Here is a 22,005-nt window from a genome sequence, read left to right on the forward strand (position 1 = left end):
TTGTTATTTTTACATATATATTTTTTTAACTTATGGCATGTAACATCTCCCAAAGAAGCTTGAAACTTCACAAGTATGAATAATCAAGATGCTTGGCTTATTAATAGGTGCATTAGATCTCTCATGTCTCAAAAGTTCTGTCAGAATATATAGTGTATGGTAAATAAGTGTTAGCCTGGTTTCTGTGTTCAATGTTTATATCATGTTTATGTGGTGTTATTTCGGCAACCATAGACTCTAGTTATCATATTGACGTTATTGACTGTTAAAAAAACATATTTGTTGACCACTATTTAATAAATTATTCATTTATCATTGAACACGCCTGACTGATTGAATCAAACTAAGTGTTAAAATCCTTCCTGAGATTTCCCTACAGTCACCGTGCACCCCTCCCCCAGCACCCCTAACCTTCCCCAAGAATGCTTTGACATTCATTTCCTAAGGGATGGAAATTAGATTCCACTGGGGTGTGCAATTTCGTGATCTGAAGGAGATGCACACTACATAGGTGAAGTATTTAGGATTTCCACCCCTCTTAGTTGTTGCTCTGTGGTGTCTATAGGCTGCTTGGTTCTTTTCTTATTTCTTCTTAGAATGAGCGATTGGTCCAACCTGTTTTTCCAGGGCACTCCGCTACTTCTGAATACGACCTCTTTCCACTCACCTTAAACAACCTGGGACATGAAGAGGTGGTTGGCATGTGATTCAGCCATGTTTTGACATTTTTAATAAGTGATCTTCTTCGGTCCAGATCATATCTTTATCTGTTAGTATCCATATACGGAATAAAATCTGAAGAGTGGCGTTTAATTAATTTGATTAAAAGCAAATATGTCTAAATGAAATTGGAAAAAGATCTTATGCATTAAATAAAGATGTTGAAGCAGACATAATCCACCCACACATTCCTCAACAAGTAAACAAGGTTAATATTTCAGAAAATTGTCACCTTGTTTAAAGAATCAGTATAATTCGAAACCGTTTGTTTGATGCAGGCAGAAATCTTTAACAAGGTGGCAAATTTCATGCTAATTAATCTGTCCAGCAGTATTTAAAAGTGTTTTTATTATTGAAAAGAAGAGTAAGTGGTTGCTGTCCACCATATAACTTAAGGCTGATAGGGAGAGTCATATCTAAAAACATAAGGACTTTTGTATTCGGGTAAAAGAGAAACAGAATGTTTGCACTTTTATTGCAGAATACAGCCTGGATTATTAGCATCTGATACTGGTCGTCTTGGCTAAAACAAGGCTGAAATTGGACTGTCAGTGAAAATCTAATAGACATCTAAGAATAGGTTAAAACTAGACTAGTCGTCAAATAAAAAAAAAATGAATGACTACACGCATAAAGTCCGTCTATTTGACTAGTCTAGTCTAGTTTTGGGCTATTCTTGGATGTCTGTTTACATTTAGATGTCTATTAAACACAAAATTGTTTGCTGGGCTGCATTACTACTTTCTTTATTATTAAATTGTGTGTAACTGAACTACCAAATGGAACATCTTAATTGCCAGTTTGAAATAGTGGGCAGTTCCTACTGCTGATTGGTCCTAATTCTGGCTTCTGGAGGGATCCGCTCCAGCTAAGATATCAATAAACAGTAAAGCACCAACATCCTTCCTGACACTCTTGCTCTCCTCCAGCCTACTGTTTTCAGAGGAATCCGAGTAAAATCAAGGCATGGCCCGTTCCGGCCATGGCACATGCCTTGGCACCCTCAGCCATGAATCGAAGCATTCTGGACAAGGTTTGCAAAAGTCATTGGAAGAAAGTGCGGAATTCCTTGAAACTGAAAGAACAAACAGGCTGCGGGTTACCTCATAAAGGAAGCACCTAGAGCAATTACCACAGCTGACAAGCCAACGTCGCGGCACCGCTAATGTATCCTGACAGCGGGGAAATTTGAATAACGAGCTTGCGGAGAGGGTAGAGAAAAGATGTGTGATGTTAATGAAACAGGTGCCTGGCACCATACTACACCCCACATCCCCTCCCCCGTCTAAGTAAGGGATTACTGGGGCATTCCTTAAAGCTCCATGCTGCCGTAGAGTATGGAATCAATGAAACAAGGCCGCGCCTAGGTCAGATTCCCTGGGTGGTTCTTTTAAATGCAAATGGATGCTAGTTGTTGACACTGTAGTCGAAAGATTTTATATGCAATCCCTGAACTTCAAATGTTGCAGCAGAAAGCATGGCCTGGTTGCTTGATTTTGTGTACACCTAAAGAGGTTTTTCATATCGACATCATATGGTTCAGAGATACAGAAAGTGCTTTCAGTTATTTTTAGCCTCAGTCTAATTTCTCTTGGTGAAGATGTTTGTGTGAATTCTTAACTTTTTGTTTTTTTAACAAAAGCATGATGATTAACAGACTCGCTGATTCTCAAACGCTTCGCTTGGTGACTACCAAGAAAACACACTTTAAGACAGGGGTGCTCAATACTTTTCCTGGAGACCAACCTGCCTGTAGATTTCTGTTGCAACCCATATCAAACACACCTATCTGAAGTGCTGTTCAGGTCCTAATTAATTGGTTCATGTGTGTTTCATCAGGGATGGAGCTGAACTCTGCAGGAAAGTTGATCTCCAGGAACAGGGTTGAGCACCCCTGAAAGAGAAAATACAGCTGTTTTTAAAGCACAGTTATAATTTACACAATGATCTCAGCAACAAGTTAAAAACTTTGGCAAATTCTAAACTGGGCTGTGTAGCTTTTCTCTGGGAATGGAAACGTCAAAGCTGTGGTCAGATCTTTTCAAGTGATTTGTGTGTGAAAAGAGAAACAGCTTTATCAAAGGTTAGGCCACTGTGTTGACAGGTTTTGGGATGTCGGTCATCATGGCTGGCCACAGCATTTCACAGACTATGTAGCAATTCTCGGATGTAGGCCATGTGGGAGTCTTGTAGGTCCCTCAGCCAGACCTCTGACAGAAAGAAAGAAGCTGTGGTTTGGATAGCTCAGTGGACATAGAAGCAGCAGTTCTCTCAGTGTGTATGGTTTTTGGAGTGTTTAGCAGTGTCTTCTTCATTTTGTGTCTGAATAAGTGGGTGGGCAGGGGATTTGGGAGATCATTATGGTTTGATGCAACATAACATGTAATTAGTGGGAAAGAAATGAAAACATTGCACACTCACACTTTCCAAGAGTCATTGTAAGTGTGGTAAAGAAATGTATTTGGACATGACTATAATGTATATACCGGGCTTTTCATAGTATCTAGACAGCTCAAGCTATAATTTTCAACAGACTCCAACTTTATCCTGAGCTGTTTCTCACTAAAGGTCATGTGAGAACTTCTTAGTAATTCGTTTATATTTAAAGTCCAAAATGACAGATTTAGCATAAGTTTGAAAGCATTACTCCCTTTTTCTTGTGTGACTTGTCAGCATCGCATAATGAGAGATGTAAAAAGTTCAGTCAACTTGAGTGTTCAAAGTTTTGCTATAATACAGATTACGGTTATTGTGTTTACGGTCATTGCCAAGACAAGAGTGGCCCACAGTACTGATAATGCCGGGTTAAAACCTAGTTGTGAAACTGTCGAGGTGAAGTGAACCGTTTATTGTGACAATCATCAAAGAAAGATGCACAGAATTTACAGCCGATTTAGTTTGGGAAGTGTGTTAGAAGAGCACTGAATCAAAATGGCTGCTGTATTGAGACTGGACACATGGAAAGAACCACAATAAAGGCCTCTAAGGTGATGACACTTTGTGGTTTCGGAAACCTGAATGTCTAATTAATGAACATTCAGTCTCCAAGAAGCTCCATGCGACTGGCCCTTTGGTCTCAGTCTTTTAGTAAAGGCCCGCTCTTTGTCAATTCTTTTTTTTTTCTTTTTTTTCCCCGGAAGTCTCTTTGCACCTGTACGCAAAATTCAATAAAAAGAGGTGAATATCAGAGTGAGAGACTGGGTGGGGTAGAGAGAGAGGAGATAAAGAGGAAGAAGGGAATAGAGCCAAGTGTCATTCCCCCTTCTTCCCGCCTCCCCCCGTCAAATGGCCTTCCTCCTCTTGTTCTCCAGACTCTTTTCTTTGGCCTGTGAGAAGTAATTGTAGTGTGTGTGTGCTCCCTGCTAGGCTGGAGCTGTGAGAGCCTGGGGATCTGGACAGCAGATTGAAATGCAGGGCTGGAGAGAGGAGCTCGTTAGAGACTCTAACAATGCGCTGTGTCTCCCATGAGCCACAGGCCGAGAGGCTCCATTCTCCCTCTGTAGTTTGGTCCACCCCCACCCCACCAAACATCTCCCCCCTAGTATTCCAAACCTCCTGCCCGACACAGGGTGACCCCTTTTACCCGCAGACACCCTACACGCCCACCCCCCATTGGATATTTGCTGCTACATCTGTCCCCATCCCTCGAAGACGAGCTTTAAGCTTAAACTGTCCATGTACTGTTTTAATTCTTTCAGTAATTCCTGGTTGGGTTAAAACCTTTTCTAGCGTTAATGCAGGTCACACATGCTCATAACACCCTGTGACACTTTGCCAACAGTTAGCCTCTCAAGTGTTTAGCAGTAAATGTGACCACCGTCAAAACCAAATGCTCCATACTAATTGAAGTAATGGGGCTTTATGCACTTTCACATTTGATCAATCAGGTCCCTTTTGGAGATTTAACCCTCTTTGGCTCATTAGAAAAAGAGCTTCTCGTGAGAAGTGCAAGGACCCCTGCGAGGTGGCAGTCACAAGCTTGAGGACCTCCATCAGCAGAGGTGCTTGGAGACAGATAGATGGATGGACAGGTTCTACTGTACAGTGCATAGGCTTTTGTTTGCCTGTCTATCTGCATTACCCTGAGGCCAAGCTCTTAATTGCTGAAGTTGCTGGAATTCAGTTTGCTTGGTGGGGTCCCACCATGATGGGATCCTCTTGCACTCTCCTCTAATCCATTCTTCATTTTAAACATAATGTCTTAATTCTAGCACAGAGCGTGGTCCCCACCCCAATCCCCCATCTTTACCATACCCACAGCTTCTGTGATATAGACATACATCTGTCTGTAATGCTTTATCCCTTTACAATGGGCCTATGTCATGGAACTACCCCAACCCCCATCCTCTCTCATTCTTTCGTTGCTTTCTCTCTCATCCTGGGGAGCTTGTCTTTCATCAGTGTCCTTCATGTCTGCCTTGTGCATAGCACACTATCTTGTTCACAGACCTCTATGCATTGGGTTCTTCATCAAGTTCATGCTGAGTGATTAGAAGCTGTTCTCTGAATCATCTGATTTTTGAAGAATGTATCATATCACAGTTTTAAGCAGTTTCATTGTAAGTAAATATTTTGTTTGTGCACACTTGGCAAATAAAGCTTATTCTGAAATAAATGTTTAGGTTTTAAGTCTGAAACAATGCTTGGTACTTGATCTATGCATTAGAAACAATCAGCCTTTCATGGGAATTTGCTTGCCAGGAGGTTTTGTGTGTTCTCTAAACACAACACCCATTCAGTTTAAAAACATTTCAAATGCTAACCCTCCTAATTTTCTCTACTCTAGGCTCCATTGCAACCTCCACCAGGATCCTCAGCTTCAGCTGCAGCAGCAGCAGCAGCTGCGGCCGCTGCTGCATCAGGGTCAACACAACCTCTGAAACTCACTTACCCTGAGACCCTAGACCGCATAAAGGAGGAGTTTCAATTCCTGCAGACACAGTATCACAGGTACAATACCCTTGCTAATACTCGCACTTGCTAAGCTCTAAGATGACCAGTGTCAATATTATTGAGAAACATTTTTCCCCAAGCCTGTAATTTAGTCATCCCATGGGAGCATATATTTTGCTGAATTCCTGATGCAATGTAATTGTAGGAACAAGAGTACCCAAAAAGATTGCAATGTGAATGTGTAGGCTGATCAGGTTGCTTTTTGGGGCTTGTTTTATGTTTACCCAAAGATGTTTGACTGCCCTGACCAGCTTGACTAAAATGGTAGACTTCAGCTGTAACTGCTGGTTATCCATCAACCTTCTACTCCATGCAAGGTCAGATTCTGGTTCTCATCGGCAGTTTTCTTGTAGAGTTCCAGCCTAAAATGCACCTTAACCTACCAATTAAGCTATTTTAGATTAATGAATGTCCACCCTCCAAGACCTGTATTGGACACCCTGTTCAATATGAGCTATTCTCTGGCTGTGACCAGCCAGTCAGTGTTTAAATTGGCTACCAAATAAAATGTTTTATCTGAAATTTCTAACAAATAGGACATAGAAGCTCAAGCTTTAGAAGGGGGAATGCCCATGACTTTCTCATAACACACATGTGCATTCATTGATTCGGTGGGGTTGTGTTTGATGTGCACTCTGAGACTCAGGAATGTGGCCAGACCAGGCATGACCCGTGTGGGATTTCTGGTAGGTGCTGGCATTCTCTTCTGCATGGTAGTCCTTGCCCCCTCTGTGCATTTGCACACCCCTCCTTATCATTGGCAAGCCTTCACACGGCTATGGCTTTGATTCCCCATGCCAGAATTGGCAAATCCACCCAGTACCCACATTCCTATTGTTAGGTCTCCTCTGTTCCTGTCTTCAGAGTTAAATAAGCTCCAAACATCCTCTGTACAAACAGAATTCAGCTATTTGGAGGGCTGCTGGTTTTACACGTAGATTTGCCTATAATTTGAACAAAAACTTTCCTAGAAACCAACATTTAAGCAGTCATCTTGCACACCTTTCTAATTAAATTTGATGCGTGATGGTGCTCTTATTTGGCTCTATATCAGTCCCCAATCATAGTTAAGGGTTGTTCATTTGCTCTTGGTTGAGTCATAATGCTCCATTATGAAAGGAATCTGACTCAAGTATGAAACAGAGAGCCAAACACCTGTACTTTTTATTATCAAATTGAAGTCGAAGAAATTTCTTGTTTATATTTGTTGGATGGTAAGAGCAAAACATAAGAATGAAAGATGTGCATTAGGTATGTAATTGAAGCGTTTAATTCATGCTGAAAAAGATTGATGGGAAATTTTGATTGTATGTGCAAGCCAGATGCCTTAGAATTTAGCTGAAAGAGCAGAATTTCCTAACAAGCTTCGTCCCTGTTTTTTCATCAGTGGTGCTGGCATTGTGTTGAAACCACACCATGCACTCAAGATTTACAATTATAATCAATACCACTTAGCATCTCGCATTAATCTTTAATTGAGATGCCCCAACTCAAAGTCTGGACTCTAATCACCAATTAGCAAACTGGATTTTCTTACATGCAGAATTCTATACCATTATTTTAAGTCAAAGGGTGATTTTTACAGTTTGAAGTAAAATTCTTGCTAGCTCAAGGACTAACCTTAATTAGTCCTTGAATACCACTTTTGAAGAAACACTATGTAAAGTCTTAATTTGCAGACCATCTTTAGGTCAGTGAACAAGATTAGCAGAAGTCTTCCCATGGTGCTTCAGATGCGGCATTTCCCATAAGCATTCTCCTGCCACAGGGCTGGAACTGCTCCAGGTAGAACGTGGCAGGCACACACGGGAGACACCAGACAGGCACAGACAGATCTCGGCTATACATGGCGTGGCTTAGATTTTAATTTTAGTTCTCGTAATTTGTGTCTGGAGGCTGATTGGTGTTGGATTAAAGGACAGGAAAGAGTCAGAGCTAAAGAGATTTGGCAAGATGAGCCGGGAAGAGGTGTGTTTGTGTGTGGGCGCTGGTCTATGGGAGAAACACACTTAGGTCGAGGTCAGGTTACAGCAGAGGGTCCAGCAGGAAATGTGAACTGGGCAGGAACTGCATAACAAAGAGAGCTGCTCCATACGGTGTTACCATGCTGTGTCGCTTGCAGCGTTACACATGTTTTTGCGTATGTCTCTGCGTGGTCATGATCGTGTGTTTAGGTTTGGGTGTAGAAGGCCTCTAATCAGCAGGCAGGAGGGTTTTAGACCGGAGGTTCTCATTACGGTAGTTCTTGTTTTGCCCAGCCCTTTCCAAACACACCAGCTCACCAACCTTGCTAATGTGTCCTCTGGGTTTGCTATGGCTTAGACATAAAGACAAGCTACCCACAGACAGCCACCCGCACACAAACAGCATTGCGCTAATACCCATTTTACCGTCTTTGTGCCCAGACATAGTGGACTTTTTAGTGGATTCTAGGCATCTTTATGATGAAATCTGGGGTTTGTGGTTTAGACCTACTTTGCTGGATACATCTGTATGTGTGTGGCCCGGCATTCCCCCATCCAGCGTGTGTATTTAAGCGCATGTGTTTGTGGTGGGTGGTTTGGTTCGCAATTGCATTTTAATGTCGATGTGTGTCAGACAGAGTTTATTTTATTTATTTATTTATTTTTATCAGAAAACTTTGCTTTTTACTTGTATTGATGAAGGTTTTCTCCATGTGGAATAATGCACTTGTGTCCGTTTTATTGGCATTATGTTTTTCCACCTTAATGAAAGCAGAGGAGCTTACTAGAGTTGTGGCAAATTCTTGTTCGAAAAATTGATTCTGCATTGGTTCTGATCAATTTCAAGATGCATCGCTATTTGCATGAACGCCGTTTGCTATAAACATTTTTGTTATTTGCTTAAACCACCTCAACTGTATTAGGGTTGTCACAATACTGGAATTCGATACCAATCAAGACTGAAATTAATGAAAAATATGTCCATTTCCTGCAAACATTTGAGCAGCGTTGAGCACGTTCTTAAAAAGCACTGATTTGCCATTGTGTTCACGTGATCAAGCCAAGAGATCGATGAGAAAACGAAACTGCTTGCGCTTTAGATTGGCTTGTAAAAAACTGAGGCTCAGGGTAGATTCTGCTCATCTTATTGGCTTTGTGGCTGTTCATCAAGACGACATCAAAGTTTGTTTGAGCTTGGGTCGACCATGGCTTGTTGTTATTATATGTATTTATTATTACGGTGTAATGTTTCAGCTGTGTGATTTAAAATGGCAGTTCCTTTGTTTTCATTTTTCTGGCTCTTGTGCAACCCCTTAGTTAGGTACCCTTAGGTACCCCTTAATTGTGCTAGGTACCCATTGCAAAGGGTACCTAAAAAAATGGTACGTTATGTTTCATTCTTAGGTACCTTTTGACAGTGGAAACGGCCATAAAAGCTTACCGAACTGTACAGTACCGTATCACTCAATAGAAACGAGCCATGAGTGTAACCACATATGCAAGCAGACTGGAGAGTTTTAAAGTCATGTTAATCAGCTGGTTTGTCCATAAGCTGACATAAGAGCGACCCGCTGACGAATCGCAGCTTTAAAATGGTGAACCGATGACCTTCACGGCCAATCACAGTCATTTATGTTGAGTAGTTAAACACAATGGCAAATCAGCGCTGTTTAGGAACATGCTCATCAGCCCTCAAATGTTTGCGAGAGATGGACGTTTTTTACATTTTAGTACTGATTGATATCGAATTCCAGTTTCGTGACAACGCTAAACTCTATTAATGGTTAGTTTTCTGTGTTATTTGTAAGGAATTAGACGCAAGCAGAATATGTCTGTTTGTAAAGCATACATTGCCATCTGCTGTTATAAACTAAGCTTACACTGCATATTCAAAATCTCACAATTGATGCAGAATCAATTTCTCTAACGATTATTTGCCACAGCTCTACAGCATACAAGAGGGGCTTTCACACATAAGGAACTACTGGTGAAAGCACCTAGCATTTTTGGTAATGTTGGACTGCAGGAATGATTTTAGTAATAGGAATGCCTTGACATTGGTGGGACTAAGTTGAGTCTTATCCTGTACAAAAGGAACTGAAGTGACTTAAGTGAGTGCTGATTAGCATGCTGAAAGACTGACAGTTTTTAATACATTGAACTAGAGCTGCACAGTTAATCGTTAAAAGATCGCGATCTCTATTTGACCCCCTAGACGATCTTAATCCAGCATTTCTACGATTTTGCCAATCATATTTTCAAGTTCAGGAGAGAAGAAAAGGCGGCTGCACGAGTATTTTCATTGTTTCACATTCGTTGCTCAGTGACATTGACACCTCCAAATGATGTTGAATGAGTCACATATTGTATTTATTAGGTATAATTCACCTAAAAATGTCATTTTTGTATTCATATAATGATGTTTTTGCGGCTGGGAAATCACACGTGACTTGAGCTGCGGACCGTAAGCTGTTATCACAGAGAGGGCGCGCGCGTCTATTATTAAGTAGAGCGCGCATGCCCTCTCTGTGATAACAGCTGACTACGTCTACTTTACTGAACTGAACCTTCATGTTGTGAGTAACAGGTAATACAGTTGTAAATAATATTTAGTTTGTGGCACAGAGTGATCGTTTGGGAGCCGCGCGCGAAGTATGAAAAAGCACTTAGCTGTCAAAATGAAACCAAAAGTGTGCACTTCATTTAAATGATAATATCGCATTTTAGAGTTATGATTACGGCAAGCATTTGATATGTTTTTTCTTTTATAGCGAACACACAGTTGGGCATGAAAATAAATGTTTACAATGTCAGTATAACTACTCTAGCCTATATATTGTTGAATATAATCTGATAATGGCAAATGTCTGATTTTACCAGTAAATAAATTTGTCTAATATGACAGATTGCAAGCAAATATCTCAAATTTAATAATTCAACATCATAACTATTATAAATAGAATAGAATTATTTATAAAAACCAGTAGACCTACACATTGTTATTATCGATGTTGTGCCATATATTTGTTTTTAACCATACCTTTATTTTACATATAAAGAATCGTGAGAAAATCGTGATCTTTATTTTAAGCAAAAAAATCGCAATTCTCATTTTAGCCAGAATCGTGCAGCTCTACATTGAAATTATTTACGCATTAGGGCTGCGTGATTAATCCGGAAAAAAAATAGCTATCTCGATTTGACCCTACACTCTACACTATATAACATTGAATGTAATGCAAGAGGAAATCTGATAATGAAAAATGTCTTATTTTACCAATGAATAAATGGTCTATTAATGTTGTCAAGACAGATTACAAGCATATAACATTTCTCCAACGTAATTATTCAACTTCAGAATTATGAATAGTTGTATTCTGATGCCATCACTTTACCATGAATTAAAAACCAGGGCAAATTTAAAGTCTATTCAAGTCCACCGTTCCAAGTCTATACACTATTTAGCATTTTAACCAACACATAGGCCTAATGTTATTATTGTTGTTTTGCCATATGTTTGAAAATTACAATAATAATAGCCTACTCCTATTAACCTTTACTTTACATCTACAGAATGGTGAGAAAATCGTGATTTTGATTTTAAGCAAAAAAATAAATAAAAAAATCGTGATTCTCATTTCAGCCGAATCATGTAACCCTAATATGTATAAAATGTTTGCCACTTGCTCACCATTTTGAATATAAATTTTCTTGATGTGTTTCTTCACTTAAAACCATTCATGTTTTATAATTGTTCATGCATTAAATTCTTTGCTCGGTTTTATCACTTTCACTTTCATTCTTGTGGAGACAGACTCGTTTGCAAAACAAAATAGCCAATTAAGAGTTTTGACACAGATTCTGAATGCTAATTTGGCCAACACACCCTCTAGTGCCTACAGTGCAAAGCTGATTTGGTGTGTTCTTGCCTTTTGCTATTCAGGTAGCCAGCTATAAGCATGCTAACCATTATTCTGTTATACAAACAAGCTTACCAGTATTCTCTTAAACTAATTATTAACCACCAGTTGTTGACCTGAAGAAAACTAATAATTTAGCTCCCCCAATGACAACACGGAGAATGCAATTATGCTGATTTTTTTAAATGTATTTGTGTCCATGTACTAGCGTAGAGCTCGTTTCAGGCTTCAAAGGGTATATGAGTTTATGTGTGTGCGGCACAAATGCAAATTTGCCACAAAGGCAAAACCTTCATCAATCCTTTCTCAGGCAGTAATGGGGTTTAATTTAGCTCTGAACTGGACTATTTCACTAACTAATCACTATGTGTGCGTGCGCTTTAAGCAGAGAGATGAAAAAGCACTGCGAGAATACAGAAGACACAAGGGCTTTTGCTAATGAGGCACAGGCATGGCAAATGAAGACGAGATCTGTAAGGAAGTGTCCTCACTTTCTCTAATTGGACTGATACTCCTCGCCGTCAGACTGAATATTTGCTTTTTTACTCCAACTTCTCATTCAGATGCTTCACTTTGAGTCATTATTATGAATTCGCTCTGTTGTGGTGCGCGAGATGATTAAAAGTGCAGTTAGCTCGTGTCTACATATTGAAGTAATGGTGCTGTGCTGGCAGGACGGTTGTGGCACAAGCTGCTAGCTGATTTGTTGCCTCTTTCGGTGAACATCTTATCAGCTGACTGAGGAATAGAGACTTTTTGTCTTTTCTATACATTCATGTCTTGCTGCTTGAATTCAGGGTTTAGTAATTTTTTTAGGGTGAGAATCTTCAGGTTACTTATGAGTCTATTTTTAATATCGGTTTGGGGAGTGAGTGGGATTTCTCGCAATAAGTAAGAAGTTTTTTGTGGCTCCATTTACACTAAGCTGCAATTTGTTGATCAGATGACAGGTAAATGGCACTAAATATACTCAAAACAGGATGTTTGCTCCTTGTTCGAACTACTTGCTTACCGACCTCTTTTCGGTGGCCCTTGAAACCGAATGTGAAGGAGAAGGACTTTAAATTTTACCCTCCAAAATGGCACTATTGCACCTGCACACATCATCATATGTCATCGCGATCTCTTGCTTCGTATGAGATCGATGGACGTGACTGCTGTAGTGATTACAGTTGCGTTATTTTTTTGGTATTTATCTTTAGGAAATTATGGAAGACAACCATAACATGCTATCAAAACGATCTAATGTGGCAATAAGATCATAACTGTACCGTGTATTTACACTGGCTATATTCATCCATGTAAACACACAAAAACAACACTAACATTATAGCAGACACTGTAAAAAGGTCATTCTCAGCCACTAGACTTTTCTGACAGAGTATTCGAGTGTCATCGAGTGACAAATGTGGAAGTATGTTGTGGGACTACTATACAAGAGTTATTATTAGCGATTATAGATAGCAAAATTTATCTGTTTTTTTTTTAACTGTAAAAACAAACTCTCTTCCGAAGGTATTAAAACATGTGCTTGTTTATTATAAAAACTCGTAATGATGACGAAAAATACATATGGCATTAGAGGTGTGAACCTACACTAGTCTCACGGTTTGGTTCAGTTACAATTATCATGCCATCAATTCGGTTCAATTCGATATTTCGGTGTATTACGGTGCATTGACGGTGCTTTCCATACACAGTTTTATATTTTCTTCACAGCAGCAGTTCTTGTATTAAAATGTATGAATATATTTATATTTATATACTATTTGTAATACAATTTTGTCATTTAATACAAACAGTCAGATATATAAACTGTAACTTTAAACAAAACGAGCATTTAGCAAATAATATAAACAAATATAAATATCCAGCTCAATTCCTGATCCTTGTCTAGTTCTCTTACACCCCTTTGATTGGTCACACCCTCAAAAAAAAAAAAAGGTTGCGATTGGCTCTCGCGCGCTGCGTTCTTCACAGATGAGTGATACTGATAAGCGGCAGGCGGCAGCGGCGATCACACAGCTGATGTATGATAGACACGGTGGAGAAAACTTTGCAGACACGCGCTCGTTTCAGGATGCAAAAGTAACGCTGTAAAACAGCCGAGAAGAGAAAAAAAGCCACGCCAGCAGGTCAAATGGGCCACTGTGTGTGTGTGAGAAAGAGAGAGAGAGAGAAATGGAGTAGGCTACTTTCATTCTCTCGATCTCAGTGAAATAGGGGCTATTGTTGTATATGTCAGTGAAAGACTGATCCAGCAAACACACACAGTGAAATTGTGCACAGTTTATGAGTTTTAAGTAGTTAAAGCGCTGTAAATACTCGCGATCGCCTCCCTCGCGACAGAGCGCATATGAGGTAAATGACGTCAGTAATTAAGTTAGTAACCGGATATGATTATTACTGAACCGATACCGAATTGTCCGCGACTGCATCGCAGTGCACCGAAAAAACTACTATGTTTGAGACCCCTATATGGCATATCCTGATTTTCGTGTGCAGCCATATTGCTGTTGTAGCTGGTGTATTCTGGAAAATGTTCTACCCCTTGGATTTGAGTGTGGTCCTGAAAAATTAGAATTTATTTTATTTAACAGGAACAATGCTCATTAATACACAGTAAAACTGTAAACAAGCCAGAGTTAGCCACAAGGGCTAATTTTCATCTGTTGCCCACTGCCAGATTTTAAAAGGCAACCTAAATAAAAAAAAAACATCATCACACATACAAAAACAGTAAAGTTACATATGACAGAGGGAAAACATGTAATAAGAATTTCTTAAAATGTTAGACAAAAGAATTACACATGATTACAAACTTGATTTGCTTTTAGCCATTACTTTAACTTGTATTTAAAAGTTGAATAATTTGTAACACCCCTTAAATCAATAGGAAGTGTGTTCCAAAAATGACTGGCTCTAACTGAGAAGACTGAATGTGCAAAAGTTGTACGTCTAAACTGCACAGCACAGTCTCCAACGGTTACTGGTCGTATTGCTTGACTATTGTTGTTCTTGTATGTCACAAACTCGCATAATGGAGGTGGAGCTATCCATTTAAATTTTTTAAAATCATACAAGCATCAGCCAAATATTTCATATTATCAAAGCTCAATAAATAATGTTTTTTGTATTATGTTACAATGAGGATACATAATAGACTTCTGATCAAATACTTTAAATGCCTGTTTATAAAAGTGATTCAACTGATTTTTAAACTGTTTTATTAGCGTGTGACCAACTAGTAAGACAATACGTAATATGAGAAAAAATCATGGAGTGCATAAAAAGTTTCGCTGCTTCATTAGTCGAGTAAGGTCGTTTATGCCTGAAGTTGGCCAGATTAAATTTAACAATTTTAGTAACCTTCTTGGCATGCTTTTGGAATATCAATTGTGAATCTAAAATTAGACCTTGATATTTAAAATTAGAGACAACCCTGAGCTTTTTTCTTGTAACAAATACATCAGGATGATCGGTAACCATCAGTGATTGTGAGAAAAAAAAAACATACAAACGGTTTTACTTGTATTCAAATTAAGATATGACTTATGATCTGTATACTGATTGACTATTACCAAAGCACACACATTGTTTCCTATTTGTTAGATATTAAGTCGTCCACATAAAAGCCTCTGATGAGAAGTTAAAAAGAGTGAGCTTTGAAAGGAGTACCTCATCTATTTCAAGGGCTATCTTTCCCTTAGCCCTACGTCTTCAAGCTAAAGAGAATTGGGACACCCATTCACTTGAATGCAAAAAACCAGGGCTAAGTGTAAGGGGAAGGGCTGAGGGGTAGAATTGGGATTGGGCATTAAAATAAGCTGAATCAGCACAATTGTTGAATTTTTTTGGAGAGGGACAACCTCATTGTTTTACATTCAACCCACTTACATTTGTGTAAACAATTAGGGCAACTTAAATGATTTGTGTTGAGACAAGAAGGAATTGTGTGGAACCTAGCATTTTTTACAGTATACTGGTGTCTGAAAGGTTTTGAACATATCTGCCTTTGAATACTTCTTGAAGTGTTCGAAAATGTATTTTCCTTATGCCGTTCATAGTAACTTACCTATAATTAAGACGTCTGTATTTGACCTTATGGCATTCATAGTAACCTTTCTATATTTAAGACATCTGTATTTGACCTTATGGCGTTCATTGTAACTTACCTATAACTTGACCATAATTGACCCCACCTTTACAGAATTTAGTAAAGCAGTCAAAAGTGGAAAAAGAGACTATGTCTTAATCATCTACTTATGGTCTGATCAACTTAAAAACAATTAAAATGTAAACCAGCGTTCTGTCAAGTTGTCCTACCCTGTCAGGTTTTCCTGCATCCCATTCAAAAATTAGGTAGCACATTTTGATTCTGAAATATGCTAGCTATCAGATTGTGCTATCAGTGTAAATTTTGATAAAGAGTGGTGTTGTATGAGGCTGTAGTATCTAGGGTTGGGTATCATTTGGTGTTATTTTGATACCGATGCTAAATTGATTCTTTTAAAACTATACTGGTGCCAAAACAGTACCTGAACCAATACTTTTGAGCCACAAAATTATGGTGGATGACACTAGAAAAACCTAATGGACCAAAAAAGAAAACTATTAATTTTAATTTAATAATATAATTATATTTTAAAGCAGGGGTGTCCAAACTTGGTCCTGGTGGGCCGGTATCCTTCAGAATTTAGCTCCAATCTGCCTCAACACATCTGCATGGATGTTTCTAGAAAGCCTAGTAAGAGCTTGATTAGCTGGCCTAGGTGTGTCGGATTGGGTTGGAACTAAGCTTTGCAGGACACCAGCCCTCCAGGACAGAGTTTGGACATCCTTTTGTTTAAAGTATACAATAATTCATATTTAAATATTTGAATTGCATTAATATATTTCTTTTGATTATTTGTTAGCATGAATGTAAGATTTGAATTATGCAATTACATTAGATTAGCTTACTACTACTACTACTACTAAGCTGTGGAAAGACTGTCATCAAAATGAGTGAACTTCATATTTTTTTTTAGGGTTGGGCCGATACGCGATGCTGAGCTGGCATGGCTGATCCTCTGCCCCGCCCTCATCGCAAACTTGAAAAATACACATTTAAAGACAGATTTGTACTTCTTTGCCAAGCGCACACATATGCTACGACGCAGCCTACGCGTGGACGCACAGCCTTTGCATTGGCTGTCGGCATTGCTGATGTGCACTTCTCAAAAAATGTAACTACACGTCGCAACAACACATAGCGCAAGCTCTGTGATTGGTCGGCTTGGAAGTGCTGATGAGTGTGGGCAGGATAGAGAGTCGCGCAAGTCCGTTGGAGCGATTGTTTAAAGTGTCAACTGTTCACAAGGAGCTCCGGATGAAAATTTTTGTTTTAGGCCCCACTTACTCTCGTATGTCTTGGTATTAAAATAGCATTTTAGAATGAAAATTATCCACTTCCACTCTGTGTTTTACCTAGCATTTCTGAACATCTCTCCGTCCGCTGAAAATGCACATCACATGACCACACACTATCATGCACACGTCTGAGCTCCAGAGAGCAGTGCACATCGGACAGTTTATCAAGGATGTACCGCTGGGTCGCATCTCATTATAGTTGTTAAACTTGATATTTAATTCATCTTGTCTCTATCTTGCGACTCTTTGGTCTTTTGAATCTATAAGGTAACATGTCACAGCATCAGTACACTGCTTCAGTCTTTCACTTTCACACTTGTACTTAGTAATTTTAGTGAAAACCTCAGATACTGTTGGTTGTGCACCTTTTTTCATCAACCAACCTCCCGCGATAAAAGTGATTGACAGGTGGTAATTTGTGTGTAACTTTTTCTTTATTTATTTATGATTTGGTTATGGGTAAAACATAGACCATGCGGGTCAGGTAGTTGAAACAATAGGCTACACATAATTACTTCGTTATTAATTAATTATTTAATCATAAATTATTAATTTACCTCCACCTATGACGACGATGCCATATTCCATCGCTATGTTTTACATAAGACATCGTATGATGCCAAATTGGCCGACATCGCCCAACCCTAGTTGGGGCTTGAGTCGTCTGAGTATGTTTACATGGACACCATTACTCCAATTTTAGTATGATTAAGACAATACTATGATTCAGTCTGGTGCATACCGGTTACATTATGGGTTTCGGTACCCAACCCTAGTAATATCATCCTTGCCCACCCCAATCCGTAACCCCAACCTCAGAACCATTCAAATACAGTGTTGATAGCATGATCTGACTGGTTGGGTAAAATGTCAGAACACTGGCTCTAACAGTTTATCAATCTAACAGTTTATCGAATTTCTTTAGCATGGTAATTTGCTGTAAGATGTGAAACTGATGATTCTTTGTGCTGGCAGAACCTGTCGCCGCTGTTGTTTATCCCATGTCGAGGTGTTGTGCCTGCGTTTAACAGATTTGACCTTTTTGAAGTTTAATTCCACATTAGCCTTGATTTACCTCCATAAATCCACTCCAGCCTCACGGCACGCTGAACTCTCTGCGCCCTTTTCCCATGTGGTAGACTTTAAACGATCGTATTTAAATCTCGTAACTATGTAAATATGAGCCTGGAACCAGATCCAGCATCTTTATCCAATGAACCTGACAATATTTGGAGCCGTCATGCCATTTTCAGCAGCTTCCCCTACGATTTTGCACAAGGGAACGATGTCTTTGCCACATAGCATAATTGAGGCCAACTCATTCCGGTGAGATGGAAAATAAATAAATAAATAAATAAATAAATAAGCAAGGAAGCAGAGACGGTCTCAGCGAAATGCACGCCGATAGATTTGTCAGTTCTCGGAAATCCTGCGACGGGGGTGACTTTTGCAGTGAGGCAATTCCAGTGTAATAAATTCTAGCAGGGGGAATGAATTTAATCCTCCCCAGCTCCCTCTCTCACTTCCTGCACCCCACGCCCATCATCCTCTGCGCTCTTCCTCACTCGCAGTGATAAATGAGTCAATTATCGACGGTTGTGCGCAGTCAGTGAAGGAAAGCGGATGTGCCGTTATTACCTGTTGCGGCGCCGTAATGTTGCAGTATTAATCATATTCTAATTTTCCCAGGCCCTCCCGCACGCTCGCATAAATCTGACGCCTGCAAACAAGTCAGTGTATGTGTGTGTGTGTGAAGAGCTGAAATACAGCCAGGAGATGAGTGTGTGTGCTGTTCAATCATAGTGGGTTCACTCTGGGTTTGTCGGCTGTCTGTCTGTCCTTGTGTCAGTCTCCGTTTTAGTCTAATTTGTCTGTCTGTTGATCGATTGTGACTAGATCTATCTATATCTTGCTTAATCTATCAGTCTGTCTGTCTTCATTTTCTTTTATTGCTTTTATCTTTAACTCTACATAGTTGTGTGTATGTCTTCTATCTCTGTGTGCTGTTTTATTTCTATGTCTCATTTCTTTGGCGGTCTCTGTGTCTCTTTAAGTTTGCCTCTATTTGTTGTTCTTTTTATTTGTCTTTCTGTCTGCCTTTGTCTCTTCTCTTCTGTCCATGTTGTTGTATTGCAGCTGTTGTTTTTTTTTTTATTTGTCGTTTTCCTCAACTGTCTTGTTTTTATATCTGTGTTGTATTCTTTTTGCCATATACGTGTATTTCAGTGCACTTTGTACTTTTTCTTCTCCAGTCTTTGTCTTCAGTCTTTCTCTTTGTCCTATTCTTTTGACTTTTTAGCTGTTTCTGTTGTTGTCTTTCTAAGACTATATCGACACCAATGCAACAGCAATGTTTAGGCCTCTCATGATTAGGCATGGGCCGGTGTAAGATTCTGACGGCATGATAACCTTGAATAAAAATATCACGGTACTGTGATTACTGCTTTTAAAATATATATATTTTTTAAATGTCTGGGTAAAAAACTAAAACTTTTTCCCCTTGTTAGCACAATATATTTTATTTTGAGAAACATTCAAAATATTTAGGAAGAATAAACATGTCAGGCTAAATGAATTATTGACTTCTGGTGTCTTCATTTGTTTCAAAAAGAGATTTTTTTTTTAACAATTTAAAACGGCATCTTTAGATATCTTTTCTGCTGAAGATACTGCTGTCCTAAAAAAAAACTTAATAAAAAATCATACACATCGTAGGAACGGTATTGCAGAAGATGTTGACTGTTTTAAAACCTTGACTTTTTCAAACCGCGGTATATCTTGAACACGGTTATCGTCCCATACCTAGTCACGATAAGGATTTTTTGTTGTGCGATATATTGTCACAGTTGTTGTGATGAGCGAAATTATTGTCATTTTTAGATTATTTTATGCCACTGATTTTATAATGAATACATAACGGCAAAATAATGCAAATAGCCAATAACGCTTTAAAATACTCAACATTCTAAAGGTTGTTTTGATTTAATAATTTAATGTTAAAAAGTTAAATGTCAATATATAATGGCTTTACCGTTATTTGTGAATTTGTAAATCTACATTGCAATGGCAAAAATTTGTGAGATCACCTGCAAATATTGCATGATAAGTTAATATTCTGATTATTTTGACAGGCCTAGTGATGTTGTAGGGCTGGGCAATTTGGCCTAAAATCTAAATTTTGAATAATTTAACATTTTAGCTCGATTTACGAGTAATGAACGATTCTTTCATTTATTTATTTAAAATTTTTGCCCTCTCTGTGCCACCCGCATTCGTCAACCCTACCAAGCTGACCAATCACAGAGCATGCGCTTGACGTGTAGTTAAATTTTTTTGAGAGGCAGTCACGGCTAGGGCTATGTAACCGTGTGAAGCCTGCGCCAGACCATTTCCTGTGCTCAGTGCAGAAGTGTAAACAGAGCGGGGTCAGCCCTGCGATGTTACACCGAACAAAATGCAACCATGAATGGAAATATTTTTCCCTTGTTTTAAATGTTTATACCACGTTTACACCCTGTTTTCAAAGCAATCTGCTTTCACACATCTACAAAAATGTCCACTAAATTACTTGTACCAGGACACTATTTGGTGCTGTAACCTTGTTAGTAAACAGTACCTGTAGTGAAGTGACGATGTGTTGTTGGCGGGTCAGCACTGGTGTGTGTAATATGCAGTGTGTGATGTGTCTCCACTGTTGGTTGTAATATGAAGTAAATCCACAAATTAGCAAAAAAATGGTTGTGTTGGCAAACACTTGAGCAACAACACTAACGGCCATTTCACACGGGGCTTCAGCGTCAAGGCTTAACGGAGGGCGTGCCTGAAGTTGGAACTGACATGATCGGCATAGCAGTGTCAGCCAATGAAATTAGTCCGCAATTAGCTACTGTCTGAGCTGGGGTATTTGCATAAAGCAATCTGATTGGCTGACGTTTCTGTTCGCACTTAAATTAAGAAATTTCCAACTTTTTCAGCGAGCAATGCCTCTGGAACGACGCCGGTGGATCTACAGTTCCGTTCGACAACACTTGACGTCACCCATTCAAAGTGAATAGGAAGTGTTGATGATGACACCCCTTATCAATGGGGCGTAACATGAACTCCACAATTGTGTATTTGTTTGCCCCTGCCTTTAATCCACACCTTCATAAGCACATACTATGATGTCATCGTTTTTGAAAGCTTTCACTTTCACCTGTTTTCAGATGTATGCATTTTCAATCACAAAAACGCTGTAGTGGTGAAAACGAACAGGCAAAATGCATTAAGGTTCCTGTTTTTGGCTAAAAAAGGTCCCCATCTATCCTTCTGTTTGCCTTTTCTGTTTGTCCATTTGACCTTTTAACTTGTATTCGTCTTATTATATTGATTAGGTATCTGTATATACAAGTATCTAAATTAGGTATAATTTATGATCTCATTATAGGCTACTGCATCTGAACTCTTCATATATATACTTATTTCCCCTGCTGTAGATAACAGACATGTATATAAGGAAGGAGCAAAGATCAAATTGAACACCGTCAGATAATCAAGACAACATATATATATATATATATATATATATATATATATATATATATATATATATATATATATATATTTATGTTGTCTTGATTATCTGACGGTGTTCAATTTGATCTTTGCTCCTTCCTTATATACATGTCTGTTATCTACAGCAGGGGAAATAAGTATTGAACACGTCACTATTTTTCTCAGAAAACATATTTCTAAAAGTGCCGTTGACTTGAAATTTTCCCCGGATGTTGGTAACAACCAAATAAATCCATATATGCAAAGAAAACAAATCTAATTAGTTCACAAATTAAGTTGTCTAATAAAATGACACAGGGAAAAAGTATTGAACACATGAAGAAAGAGGGGTGTAGAAATCTCAGTGGTTATTCAGGAACCCTCTGCCCTTCGTCACTGTAAATTAATATTAGCTGCTTCAGTCCAACATCTACATTAGCAGCATGATGAAGATGGACATTTGAGCAAGACAATAATTCAAAACAGAGCCAATGAAATGCTCA

At 38.9% G+C, this 22,005-nt stretch overlaps 1 protein-coding gene across 11 annotated transcripts in view; it reads left to right on the forward strand.

Annotated features, from left to right (window-relative positions):
• tle2a (TLE family member 2, transcriptional corepressor a) overlaps positions 1 to 22,005 on the forward strand; it is a 77,806-nt gene that overhangs the window by 28,119 nt on the left and 27,682 nt on the right. For all 11 annotated transcript variants that reach the window (NM_001444225.1, NM_001444226.1, NM_001444224.1 and 8 more), the window contains one exon: positions 5,507 to 5,670. Coding sequence is in view for 8 of the 11 variants with exons in the window: in NM_001444224.1 (NP_001431153.1) it covers positions 5,507 to 5,670 (164 nt within the window). In the remaining 3 variants the exon portion in view is untranslated. The remainder of the gene's footprint in view (positions 1 to 5,506; positions 5,671 to 22,005) is intronic.

The sequence above is a fragment of the Danio rerio genome, chromosome 22 (genome assembly GCF_052040795.2).
Source record: "Danio rerio strain M-AB ecotype USA chromosome 22, GRCz13ab, whole genome shotgun sequence".
In the NCBI taxonomy this organism is placed as follows: Eukaryota; Metazoa; Chordata; class Actinopteri; order Cypriniformes; family Danionidae; genus Danio; species Danio rerio.